At 46.1% G+C, this 13,629-nt stretch overlaps 1 protein-coding gene across 2 annotated transcripts; it reads right to left on the bottom strand.

The window, feature by feature from the left end:
- Positions 1-11,608: 11,608 nt before the first annotated feature.
- On the bottom strand, positions 11,609-13,045 carry LOC112634751 (hydrolethalus syndrome protein 1 homolog). 2 transcript variants are annotated; one of them, XM_025402516.1, is made up of 2 exons: positions 12,957-13,045; positions 11,609-12,904 (listed from the first exon to the last, which is right to left on the bottom strand). In XM_025402516.1, the coding sequence occupies exon 2, from the start codon at positions 12,877-12,879 to the stop codon at positions 11,980-11,982; it is 900 nt and encodes a 299-aa protein (XP_025258301.1). In that variant the 5' UTR covers positions 12,880-12,904; positions 12,957-13,045; the 3' UTR covers positions 11,609-11,979. The 2 variants fall into 2 exon arrangements, with proteins under 2 accessions (XP_025258301.1, XP_025258302.1); XM_025402517.1 differs by having other exon boundaries at positions 11,609-12,901.
- Positions 13,046-13,629: the final 584 nt, after the last annotated feature.

Below are 13,629 nucleotides of genomic sequence, written 5' to 3'. Positions count from 1 at the left end.
CACCGTGTTAGCCAGGATGGTCTCGATCTCCTGACCTCGTGATCCACCCGTCTTGGCCTCCCAAAGTGCTGGGATTACAGGCTTGAGCCACCGCGCCCGGCCCAGAATGTGTTATTATTTGGTCAGAAAATGGAATAAAACACTGACACAAGCTGTCCCATAGAGGAACTTTGAAAACATGATGTTAAGTGAAAAAAGCCAGGCGCAAAAGGCCGTCTGGCGTGACTCCATTTATATGAAATGTCAGGAATAAGCAAATACTTAGAAATCAGGTGAGCTGAGAGTCGGGAAATGGGGAGGACTGTTTTTGATGGGCATGGGGTTTCCTCTGGGTGTGATGAAAATATTTTGGAACTAGATACAGGTGGTGGCTGCACAGCACAGTGAATGTACTAAATGCCACAGAATTGTTCACTTTATTTTATTTTTATTTTTATTTTTTGAGACAGAGTATCGCTCTTTTGCCCAGGCTGGAGTGAAGTGGCATGATCTCGGCTCACTGCAACCTCTGCCTCCCGGGTTCAAGTGATTCTCCTGCCTCAACCTCCCGAGTAGCTGGGATTACAGGTGCCCGACATCACGTCCAGCTAATTTTGTTTGTTTGTTTGTTTTAGTAGAAACAGAGTGTTACCATGTTGGCCAGGCTGGTCTCAAACTTCTGGCTTCAAATGACTTGTCCACCTCGCCCTCCCAAAGTGCTGGGATTGGCCGGATGCGGTGACTCGCGCCTGTAATCCCAGCACTTTGGGAGGCTGAGGTGGGCAGATCACCTGAAGAAGGGAGTTCGAGACCAGCCTGACCAACATGGAGAAACTCCATCTCTACTAAAAATACAAAATTAGCTGGGCGTGGTGGCGCATGCCTGTAATCCCAACTACTCTGGAGGCTGAGGCAAGAGAATCACTTAAACCCGGGAGGCAGAGGTTGTGGTGAGCTGAGATCGTACCACTGCACTCCAACCTGGGCAATAAGAGTGAAACTCTGTCTCAAAATAAATAAATAAATAAAAAGTGCTGAGATTACAGGCACGTGCCACCACACCCAGCTAATTATTTTGTATTTTTAGTAGAGATGGGGTTTCATCATGTTGGCCAGGCTTGTCTCAAACTCCTGGCCTCAAGTAATTCGCCTGCCTTGGCCTCCGCAAGTGCTGGGATTACAGATGTGAGCCATGGCGCCCGGTCAGAATTGTTCACTTTAAAATGATTAGTTTTTCAGAGGGACGTGGCTGGAGATGAATTTTTTAAAAAAAATAAAATGGTTAGTTTTATGTTATGTGAATTTCACCTCTTTTTTTTTTTAAGGATATTTGAAAATTCTTGCAAGGCTAGAAGGTTTGGAGTGGCTTAGGCTCTTTGCACTGTAAGGAGAAAAACAAAGAGCAAACCAGCACGCAGAGGATGGGGGGTGAGACGGTAGAGGTTGCTCGGCCATGCCATTGGCCCATTCAGGGAACTCTGGATCTCTGATTATGCAAGATGATAAGTGATATCTTTGCTTAAAGCCATTTCTAGCTGGATTTTCCATTACTTGTGGCCAAAGCACCCTAATGATACAGACTTCAAGGTTCTGAAAAAGCAAGCCCAAGGCGTTCATTTTATCCAATGAGAAGAAGAATCCCTAGACTGACAGTGGCCCCTTCACATCCCCGTGTGTCCCTCGCTGGACAGAAATGACGACACAATGTGTTGCTACAGCAAAAGTGAAAGAAACGAGCTTTTTCATCTTTTTTTGGTTGGAGGGGGTCAGGGTCTTCGTAGCCCAGGCTGGAGTGCAGTGGTGCAATCACGGCTCACTGCAGCCTCCAACTCCCCGCCTCAGCCTCCTGAGTAGCATGTACTACCACTCCTGGCTAATTTTTGTACTTTTTTTTTAGAGACAGGGTCTCGCTATGTTGCTCAGGCTGGTCTTGAACTCCTAGGCTCAAGCCATCTGCCCGCCTCAGCCTCCCAAAGTGCTGGGATTACAGGCGTGAGCCACTGTGCCCAGCTGAGCTTTTTCATCTTGTAGGAAAATAACTAATGATGAAGAATTCTCAACAGTATTTCCTTCTCAGGGTTAGGCAAGGAGTGCGTGCGTGTGTGTGTGTGTGTGTGTGTGTGTGTGTGTGTGTGTGAGATTCCCAAGATAAACCCAGGTCCCAGGTACTCCAGAGGCTTAGGCAGGAGAATCGCTTGAACCTGGGAGGCAGAGGTTGCAGTGAGCTGAGATTGCACCATTGTACTCCAGCCTGGGCAACAAGAGTGAAACCCCATCTCAAAAACAAAAACAAAAAAACAAAAATTAGCCGGGTGTGGTGGTGTGTGCCTGTAATCCCAGCTACTCAGGAGGCTGAGGCAGGAGAATCACTTGAACCTGAGAGGCGGAGGTTGCAGTAGGCTGAGATTGTGCCACTGCACTCCAGCCTGCGAGACAGAGCAACACTCAGTCTCAAAAATAAAATTAATAAATTAAAATAAAAAATAAAATATATAAAACAAAAAATAAAAATAAAATAATAAAATAAATAGAATAAAGCAATTAGACTTGTCAGCCTTGAGTACTAGAGGTGAGATGGAATCACTGGCATTGCCACTGAAGTCTGTGTCACTTCTCTCAGGGGATTTGAGAGCTTCTGACCCTCAAACATGACCAAGCGCCGTGGACAGCCCATGCTTCCTCGGAGTGGGGTGCAATGCTCTGTGCTGCAGGCAAGCCACAAACTGTCTTTTCTGCATCTCTAGGCTGTGTGCAGGGGAGGGAAAAGAAGCTCCCCTCCACAGCCTTTCCCTCACATTTCCATGGCTCTAGAAAGGCCTGGTGTGGGCGCCCTCTAAGTTTCCTGCTCTACTCCACATGGAGAAAGGTTTCAGGCTGGCCACGGTGGCTCACATCTGTTAATCCCAGTGCTTTGGGAGGCCGAGGTGGAAGGATCGCTTGAAGCCAGGAATTTCAGACCAGCCTAGGCAACATAGTGAGACCTTGTCTCTACAACAGATAACATTAGCTGGGCATGGTGGTGCATGCCTGTAGTCCTAGCTACTCGGGAGGCTGATGCGAGAGGATCCCTTGAGCCCGGGAAGTGGAGGCTGCAGTGAGCTGTGACCTGCCTTTTCACTCCAGTCTGGGAGACAGAGTAAGACTTTTGTCTCCTTAAAAAAGAAAAAAAAAAAAAGTTTCCGAGAAAAGATCATGTAGCTGAGGTGGGCTTTTTTTGGATGAGGGTGTTTAAAGCCTTATATAAAGGGCCAGGCGTGGTGGCTCATGCTTGTAATCCCAAAACTTCAGGAGGACAAGGTGGGTAGAACTCCTAGGAACACCTGAGGTCAGGAGTTCGAGACTAGCCTGGCCAACACGGTGAAACCCTGTCTCTACCGAAAATACAAAAATTAGCCGGACGTGGTAGTGTGTGCCTATAATCCCAGCTACTTGGGAGGCTGAGGCAAGAGAATTGCTTGAACCTGGGAGGTGGAGGTTGCAGTGAGCCAAGATCGCGCCACTGCACTCCAGCCTGGGCAACAGGGTGAGACTCTGTCCCAAAAAAAAAAAAAAAGGCTAATATAAGGGATTCATACTTTGCTAATGTTGATGGAATTGATCTTGCTCTCACTATATTTCTTGGCTCTCAAATCGAAGTCATTGTGTAATGTGTAAACTGTGAAAATAAATGACTTAAGTTGCCTACAGTAAAAACCTGTTTCACAGCTGATGGATTAAGGGAATGGGTCCTGTGCCTATGCTGATTAAGCTGCTATACTTGTTTATAAAGGTTGAAGGAAATTAGCCAGGATGAAGATAAATTCAGATTTATGTCTCTGAGAATTTCTAATAGGGCTATGAAATTACATTCCTCTCTATCTTCACATCTTGGGTGTTTTTTTTTTTTGTTTCGTTTTTGTTTTTTTTTTTTTCCCTACTCAGCTGGAAGTTCACATATTCACTGGGTCTTATCTAGAAAGAGATGAGCTGTTTAGTCAAGACGTCTTAAATCAGCTGGGCGTGGTGGATCACGCCTAGAATCCTAGCACTTTGGGAGGCTGGGGCGTGTGGATTGCTTGAGCCCAGGAGTTCAGACCAGTCTCAGCAACATGATGAAACCCTGTCTCTACAAAAAATACAAAAATAGTCGGGCATGGTTGCAGGCATCTGTAGTCCCAGTGACTTGGAAGGCTGAGGTGGGAGGACCACTTGAGCCAGGAAGATGAAGGTTACAGTGAGCCAAGATTGCGACACTATAATCCAGCCTGGGTGACAGAGTGAGGCCTTGTTTGAAAAAACAAAAGGCTGGGCGTGGTGGCTCACGCCTGTATTCCCAACACTTTGGGAGGCCAAGGCAGGCAGATCACTTGAGGTCAAGAGTTTGAGACCAGCCTGGCCAACAAGGCAAAAACCCATCTCTACTAAAAATACAAAAATTAGCCAGGTATTGGCTGGGCACAGTGGCTCACACCTGTAATCCCAGCACTTTGGGAGGCCCAGGCGGGTAGATCACCTGAGGTCAGGAGTTCAAGAGCAGCCTGGCCAACGTGGAGAAACCCCGTCTCTACTAAAAATACAAAAATTAGCCGACCATGGTGGCGCATGCCTGTAGTTCCAGCTACTCAAGAGGCTGAGGCAGGAGAATCGCTTGAACCTGGGAGGCGGAGGTTGCAGTGAGCCAAGATCACACCACTGCACTTCCAGCCTGAGCTACAGATCTAGACTCCTTCTCAAAAAAAAAAAAAAGCTGGGTGTGGTGGTACATGCCTGTAGTCCCAGCTACTCAGGAAGCTGAGGTGGGAGGATCGCTTGAACCTGGGAGGTAGAGGCTGCAGTGAGCCGAGATAGTGCCACTGTACTCCAGCCTGGGCCACAGAGTGAGATGCTTTCTCAAAAAAAAAAAAAAAAAAAAAAAAGTATTAAATAGCCTGGAATGTGAAATATTTCCAAAACAATGAGTAAGTGTGCTAAAATAAAAGGAAACAAAACACAAAATCCTGCTGACTTTCTGAGGGACTGCCAGGATGAGGACATTGAGTTAAATCTACACAACTGTCAAGGGCCCGTAGGGTCTGCCTGTGACTCAGCTGCAAAGAAAGGAAGAGGAAAGAGGAAGAAATGGGCCTGGCGTAGAGGCTCACGCCTGTAATCCCAGCACTTTGGGAGGCTGAGACAGGTGGATCACAAGGTCAGGAGATAGAAGTCATCCTAGCTAACACGGTGAAACCACGTCTCTACTAAAAATACAAAAAATTAGTTGGGCATGGTGGCGGGTGCCTGTAGTCCCAGCTACTCAGGAGGCTGAGGCAGGAGAATGGTGTGAACTCGGGAGGCAGAGCTTACAGTGAGCCGTGATCATGCCACTGCACTCCAACCTGGGCAACAGAGCAAGATTCCGTCTCAAAATAATAATAATAATAATAAATAAATAAAAAATAGAAGAGTAAGAAATGACCGTTGAGAATCTCTCTTCCAGCTGCTTGCATCCACTTTGGAAACCTGTTGATTCTGTAGTTTTTCTATAGATTCAGTGGGATAATTAAAATGTACATGAGACCAGCCAGGCACGGTGGCTCAAACCTGTAATCCCAGCACTTTGGGAGGCTGAGGTGGGCGGATCACTTGAAGCCCGGAGTTTGAGACCAGCCTGGCCAACATGGTGAAAGCTTATCTCTACCAAAAATACAAAAATTAGCCAGGGCCAGGCACAGTGGCTCATGCCTATAATCCTTGCACTTTGAGAGGCCAAGGTGGGCAGATCACTTGAGGTCAGGAGTTCGAAACCAGCCTGGCCAACATGGTGAAACCCCGTCTCTACTAAAAATATAAAAAAATTAACTGTGCATGGTGGCACGTGCCTGTAATCCCAGCTACTCAGGAAGCTGAGGCAGGAGAATTGCTTGAACCCAGGAGGTGGAGGTTGTAGTGAGCTGAGATCGCACCTGAGATCACACCACTGCACTCCAGCCTGGGCGACAGAGGGAGACTGTCTCACAAAAAAAAAAAAAAAAAAAAGTACACGCGATTGAGTAACATTGCTAAAACCTCAACGCCCCAGGTAGAGGGCTAGGTTCTGGTTTAAAAACCGAAAAAACTAACATCTACGAGTATCAAGGAAGAAAACACTAAAGGAACACAGATTGTTGGCCAGGCATGGTGGCTCACGCCTGTAATCCCAGCACTTTAGGGTTGAGCCCAGTAGTTTGAGACCAACCTGGGCAACATAGGAAGACCCTGTCTTTATTAAATAAATAAAAAGAAAGTTTTAATTACTGTTCTGTGAGTTACTAGGAAGGAAATAAAAGCACATGTTGTTTATTCACTATACTCAGGGATGAAAATTAGTAAAGACTTACCCATAAAAATCCAAAGGAGGTTTCGATCACCTTTCAAAAAACTATGGTTTCTGTATATTCAACCTTGAAAAGGAAGGACGTCCAGGTGCAGTGGCTCACACTAGTAATCCCAGCACTTTGGGAGGCCAAGGTGGGTGGATCACCTGAGGTCAGGAGTTTGAGAACAGTCTGACCAACTTGGAGAAGCCCCGTCTCTACTAAAAATACAAAATTAGCTGGGTGTGGCGGCGCATGCCTATAATCCCAGCTACTCGGGAGGCTGAGGCAGGAGACTCACGTGAACCCGGGAGGCTGAGGTTGCGGTGAGCCAAGATTGTGCCAGTGTACTCCAGCCTGGGCAATAAGAGTGAAACTCCGTCTCCAGAAAAAAAAAAAAAAAGAAAAGAAAAGGAAGGACATTCTGGCCGGGTGCAGTGGCTGTAATCCTAGCACTTTGGGAGACTAAGGTAAGGCGGGCAGATCGCTTGAGTCCAGGAGTTCGAGACCGGCTTGGGCAACATGGCAAAAACCTGTCTCCACAAAAAAATACAAAAATTAGCCAGATAAAGCCGGGCGCGATGGCTCATGCCTGTAATCCCAGCACTTGGGGAGCCCGAGGCAGGCGGATCATGAGGTCAGGAGATAGAGACCATCCTGGCTAACATGGTGAAACCCTGTCTCTACTAAAAATACAAAAAATTAGCCGAGTGTGGTGGCAGGTGCCTATAGTCCCAGCTACTCGGGAGGCTGAGGCAGGAGAATGGTGTGACCCCCGGGAGGCGGAGCTTGCAGTGAGCCGAGATCACGCCACTGCACTCCAGCCTGAGCGACAGAGCAAGACTCCATCTCAAAAAAAAAAAAAAAAAGCCAGGCGTGGTGGTGTGCCCCTGTGGTCCCAGTTACTCAGGAGGCTCAGGTGGGAGGATCTCTTGAGCTTGAGAGGTCAAGGCTACAGCGAGCTGAGAGCACATCACTGCACTCCAGCCTGGGCAACAGAGAGAGACTCTATCTCAGAAAAAACAAATAAAATAAAACAAAATTGAAAGGGAAGGACATTTTGGCTCACACTGCAAACATGAATGATCATTGAAGACATTACACCAGGTGAAATAAGCCAGTCACGAAAGGACGAATCTTGCATGATTCCCCTTATACGAGGTCCTTAGATTAGTCGAATCCAGAGACAGAAAGTAGGATGGTGGTTGCCAGGAGCTGGGGCGAGGAGGAATGGGGAGTTAGTGTTTAATGGGTCCAGAGTTTCAGTTTCACAAGATCGAACTGCAGATGGATAGTGGTGATGATTGTATAAGAAAATGAATGTATTTAATGCCACTGAACTGAACACTCAGAATTTATTAAGATGGCAAATTTTATGTATATTTTACTATAAGTTTTGGGTTTTTTTTGAGACGGAGTCTCACTTGTCACCCAGGCTGGAGTGCAGTGGCACAATCTCAGCTCACTGCAACCTTTGCCTCCCAGGTTCAAGCGATTCTCCTGCCTCAGCCTCCCTCGTAGCTGGGATTACAGGCACGTGCTACCACGCCCGGCTAATTTTTGTATTTTTAGTAGAGACGGGGTTTCGCCATGTTGGCCAGGCTGATCTTAAACTCCTGACCTCAAGTGATCTACCTGCCTTGGCCTCCCAAAGTGCTGGGATTAATTACAGGTGTGAGCCAACACACCAGGCCTATTTTACTATAATTTTAGAAAACTAAAACATGGAAATAATATGATTCCTAATCTATACTGGGAATGTTCTGTTTCCTGTTCTGAGTGTTGTTATATGGGCATGATGACTTCGTGAAAGTCTATTAGAATTTCTTCGGCCGGGCGCGGTGGCTCAAGCCTGTAATCCCAGCACTTTGGGAGGCCGAGACGGGCAGATCACAAGGTCAGGAGATCGAGACCATCCTGGCTAACACGGCGAAACCCCGTCTCTACTAAAAACACAAAAAATTAGCCGGGCGAGGTGGCGGCGCCTGTAGTCCCAGCTACTCGGGAGGCTGAGGCAGGAGAATGGCGGGAACCCGGGAGGCGGAGCTTGCAGTGAGCTGAGATCCGGCCACTGCACTCCAGCCTGGGCGACAGAGCGAGACTCCGTCTCAAAAAAAAAAAAAAAAAAAAAAAAAGAATTTCTGTAGTATTCTGTATGTTAGAAATTATTTTTATTATTTGTTTTTCTGACTTCAGTAAAATGTATAAGATTATTACTTCTATTTATTATCATCATTGTTATTAGAGATGGGGTATCATTATATTGCCCAGGCTGGTCTTAAACTCCTGGGCTCACCTGATCCTCCCACCTTGGCTTCCCAAAGTGCTGGGATTACAGGCGTGAACTACTGTGTCTGGCCAGGTTATTATTTCTAGTCAATAGCTACACAGAAAGCACACTGTTATTTAAAGGATTCTGTACTTCACCCAAAGGCAGAAGCAGTGGAAATTGAGAAAGGAGGTCGTAGTAGGTTGAAGGTTGAGGAGTGCCCTCTGCTGAATTCATGTTTTCCGGGAACCTCAGAAGGTGACCTTATTTGGAAACGGGGTCTTTGCAGGTGGAATTAAGATAAGGATCCAGATGAGATCATATAGGATTAGGGTGGGCAATGACAGTGTCCTTAGAAGAGATAGAAAAGGCCACACAGAGAAGAAGGCCACGTGAAGACAGAAGCAGTGATTGCAGCGACGTGGCCATGAGCCGGGGGATGCCTGGAGCCACCAGAAGCTGGAAGAGACAGAGAAGGATCCTCCCATAGAACTTTTGGAGGGAGCGTGGCCCTGCTGGCACCTTGATTGCTGACATCTGGCCTCCAGAACTATGAGAAAATAAAATTCTGTTGTTTTGGCCAGGCATGGTGGCTTATGCCTGTAATCCCAGCACTTTGGGAGGCCAAGGCAGGTGGATCGCTTGAGGTCAGGAGTTCAAGAACAGCCTGGCCAACATGGCAAAACCCTGTCTCTACTAAAAATTAGCCGGGTGTGGTGGCACATGCCTGTAATTTCAGCTACTTGGGAGGCTGAGGCAGGAGAATCACTTGAGACCAGGAGGTGGAGATTGCAGTGAGCTGAGATCATGCCGCTGTACTCCAGCCTGGGCAATGAAGCGAAACTCCGTCTCGAAAAAAAAAAAACCAACAGAAAACATCTTTTTCATTCTTTCTTACAACCCTTACCATTTACATTTTCATTTCACCCTCACTATCAGCTTCCCTTTTTCCTTCCGAAAGCACAGAAGTAAAAATAAAACATAGAAAAATCCCACCAGTAATCTAGACCAAGCCAGAAGAATGTACCTTTCTGACAATAGGCCACCCGTCAGTAGATCTGCATCGGGGGATCTTGTGTTTACGTGCCAAACTCGTGAATGGCAGAGCTGTCACCCTAAATGTGGTGCCTTGTGGCCGGTTATGAGTCATTAAAAAAAGGGACAGAGAGATTCACTGGCACGTGTGTTCATACTGTTTGATGATGAAACTTTTCTTAGATCTGACCAAAACATCAACTGCAAGGCACATGGTACCATGGGGGGAGGGGGAGGGAAGAAGTTTTGTAAATTACCACTTCTTCTTTTGAGGTGTGAAATATAGTATCGGTTATGAGTAATATACCCTTTTAAGATATAACCAAATTACCAAGCTACTATATAAATAACATCAGAACACGAGTTGACAATCGTTTGGTTTTGAGGTAATAACATTTCCTCTTGATTCATTACATTAGCTCTTTGAATATAAGGAATGTCTTAATGCTTCCTACATATATGTATATTCATATTAAATGAGATAGTCTCAAGCAATTCCAGGAACTTGGATATTAAGCAACTATCATGTCATCAAGAGGGAGTGGGAGTTAGTTAGGCAAAGAGGGAAGGGGAGCAAAGACTTGAAACAGCATGAAACATGCAAACAATTGTATCCCAGATACAAGGCAGGGAGTGAAAAAGTCTGACCAGAGAGTCTTTTATTGTTGTTAATTTTTAATTTATTTATTTCGTTCTGAGACAGAATCTCTGTTGCCCAGGTTGGAGTGCAATGGTGCAATCTCGGCTCACTGCAATCTCCACCTCCTAAGTTCAAGCAATTCTCCTGCCTCAGCCTCCCCAGCAGCTGGGATTACAGGCATGCACCACCATGCCCAGCTAATTGTTTTGTATTTTTTGTAGAGACAGGGTTTCCATGTTGGCCAGGCTGGTCTCGAACTCCTGACCTCAGGTGATCCGCCCACCTCAGCCTCCCAAAGTGCTGGGATTATAGGCGTGAGCCACTGTGCCAGCCTTTTGTTGTTAAGTTTTAATGTTTAACTTTTGGGTACATAGTAGGTGTATATATTTATGGGATACATGAGATATTTTGACACAGGCATGCATCATCTCATCAGGGTGAATGGGGTGTCCATCACCTTAAACATTGATCCTTTGTGTTATAATCCAATTATACTCTTTCAGTTATTTTAAAATGTACAATTATTATTGACTATAGTCACTGTTGTGTTATCAAATACCTGGTCTTATTCGTTGTTTCTATTTTCTTTATTATTATTATTATTTTTGAGACAGAGTTTCACTCTTGTTGCCCAGGCTGGAGTGCAGTGGCGCGCAATCTCGGCTCACTGCAACCTCTGCCTCCTGGGTTCAAGCGATTCTCCTGCCTCAGTCTCCCGAGTAGCTGGGATTACAGGTGCGTGCCACCAGGCTCAGCTAATTTTTTGTATTTTTAGTAGAAACGGGGTTTCACCATGTTAACCAGGCTGGTCTCGAACCCCTGACCTCAGGTGATCCACACGCCTCGGCCTCCCAAAGTGCTGGGATTACAGGCGTGAGCCACCGCACCCGGCCCATTCTATTTTCTGTACCAATTAGCCATCCCCACTTCCCCACTCTCCCCCAACCCCATTACCCTTCCCTGTCTCTAGTAACCATCCTATTCTCCATCTCCATGAGTTCGATTGTTTTAATTTTTAGCTCTCACAAATAAGTGAGAGCTTGTGAAGTTTGTCTTTCTGTACCTGACTTATTTCATTTAACAGAATGACCTCCAGTTTCATCCATGCTGTTGCAAATGACAGGATCTTATTCTTTTTTATGGCTGAATAGTACTCCATTGTGTATATGTAGCACATTTTCTTTATCTGTTAATGGACACTTAGTTCGCTTCAAATCTTAGCTATTGTGAATAGGGCTGCAATAAAAAACATGGAGGGCAAATATCTCTTCCACATACTGGTTTCCTTTCTTTTGGGTATATGCCCAGTAGTGGGATTGCTGAATCATATGGTAGCTCTATTTTAAGTTTGTTTTATTTTTTTTTTTTTTTTGAATTTCCAAAATACTTTAATTGATAAGTGTAATGCCCAGCAACTTAAAAAACACACATTAAAGTACAGCAACTCACAATGATAGGTAAAAAAGGTTACAGGACACAAAGGGCCCTTACTAATTTGACAAAATAGAAATACCAGGTCTGTTGTTCTTTCTGATGATTTATCTTGCAACTGCTGGATTTGAGTGGCAATTTGGAAGTATTATCTGATACCAATGTGATATATAGCTAGGAAAGACCAATGATAGGTGAAGTCCTTACCGTAAGATGTTTCTAAGAGCTTTTCAAGACAATTGTTTCTATTTAAAAGGAACGATATAAAGAGCTGGGTTATCTCAAACAATCCTGTGAAAGAAGTTTAAAAAGATTTAAGAAGGAGAAAGAGGGAAGGGAAGCTTCCTGGGTATGACACCATTTGCAAGGTCACAACGAACACCCCAACGGAGTGCAGACCTTTTCTTCTCCGTTGGTACTAGATAATTGTTTGGGACATATATGTGCTGAGGTTTGGATTGGGGTTCTGCTCGACAAAGCATCTGCTCTCGGACACCCCAGCGTAATTCCTTCCTATGATCTTCACCAGGTAAACGTATTGAGTCCCAGTCCCGTTTGTACTCAAAATACCGGGCTACCCGGTCTGTCTTGCCCCGGTTTCGGCTTAACTGGTCCAGCTTTGGGAGAATAAAGGACTTGGGTCTGCTGGCAACAATGAGGTCTTGTTCGTAAGCTGGAGAGCCCATTCCTTCTCTTTGTAGAGAGCAAATGAGCTGATCTTGAGAAATTCTTTGGTGTTCATGTGGTGGATTAAATTTTTGTGAAATATCAAATGAAGATTCCTTGTCTTCCTGGAACTGCACATTCATCAGCCTTTGTCTTAAGTCCCAGAGACCCTGATCGTTTTCTGTACCAGATTCTGATTCACTGATAATCGACTCATCTGTTATTAATACTTCCCCATCTGGCTTTCTACGCAGCACCTTTCTCTTCATCACTGGCTTTCGGAGTCTTTGGGAGGCCTCAGAGACTGTTTCTGAAGTGACATTACTTTCTACATGTGGGTACTGTAGTTGCATAGGAAGAGTAGGTCGCTTTCCTGGGGCTATTGAAGCTTTACTGTAGGGATCATATTGGATAGATTGGGCTTCTCTCCTAACATCTCCTTCACCCTGCCCTGCACAGATGTGGGTAAAAGCTGTAGCAGCTGCCAACATTCGTTCTTCTGGATCCATAGTAGCCCATATTTGTCTATCAGGTAGAAGTTCTTCCATTGCTTCCCCTACACTGTAGGACCTTCTTATTTCAATGTATCTTGATTGGCATTTACATTCAATTAAAAAAAAAAAACCCGCGTCGCCGAAGTCCACTCTCTCTACACCGCGTCCTGCCAGCCGCCGGCAGAGCACCGCAGATTCTGTTAGCGTTCGCGTAGCTGGCGCAGGCGCACTTCCCCCCACGCGCCGAGCCTGCCCTATTTTAAGTTTGTTAAAGAACTTCCAAACTTCTCCATTGTGGTTGCACTGATATAGGAGTGCTGGGAGGGAAAGAGCATGGTCCCTTTAAATGATATGGAAGGGGGGAAGGGAAATGCTGGGTAAAGGAGGGTGTGGTCCCTGGCTAGGGCTCCACCCCCACGGACCTAGGTGAGGACAGGCACGCCTTCCTTTATGCCCAAATGTTGCATTTCCCAAGACTACTCCGGCTCCCCCCACACCCCCATCCTGCGCCTATAAAAACCCGAGACCGGCTGGGCGCGGTGGCTCACGCCTGTAATCCCAGCACTTTGGGAGGCCGAGGCGGGCGGATCACGAGGTCAGGACATCGAGACCATCCTGGCCAACATGGTGAAACCCCGTCTCTACTAAAAATACAAAAAATTAGCCGGGTGTGGTGGCGGGCGCCTGTAGTCCCAGCTACTCAGGAGGTTGAAGCAGGAGAATGGCGTCAACCCGGGAGGTGGAGCCTGCAGTGAGCTGAGATCCGGCCACTGCACTCCAGCCTGGGCGACAGAGTGAGACTCC

This window comes from Theropithecus gelada, chromosome 11 (assembly GCF_003255815.1).
Source record: "Theropithecus gelada isolate Dixy chromosome 11, Tgel_1.0, whole genome shotgun sequence".
Lineage (NCBI taxonomy): Eukaryota > Metazoa > Chordata > Mammalia > Primates > Cercopithecidae > Theropithecus > Theropithecus gelada.
The sequence above is the reverse complement of the archived record's forward strand: the minus strand, read 5'-3'. Positions and strand labels throughout refer to the sequence as shown.

What these genes read in the sequence shown, in the direction of transcription:
- LOC112634751 (XM_025402516.1), bottom strand. Translation starts at nt 12,879, where the DNA reads ATGGAAGAACTTCTACCTGATAGACAAATATGGGCTACTATGGATCCA.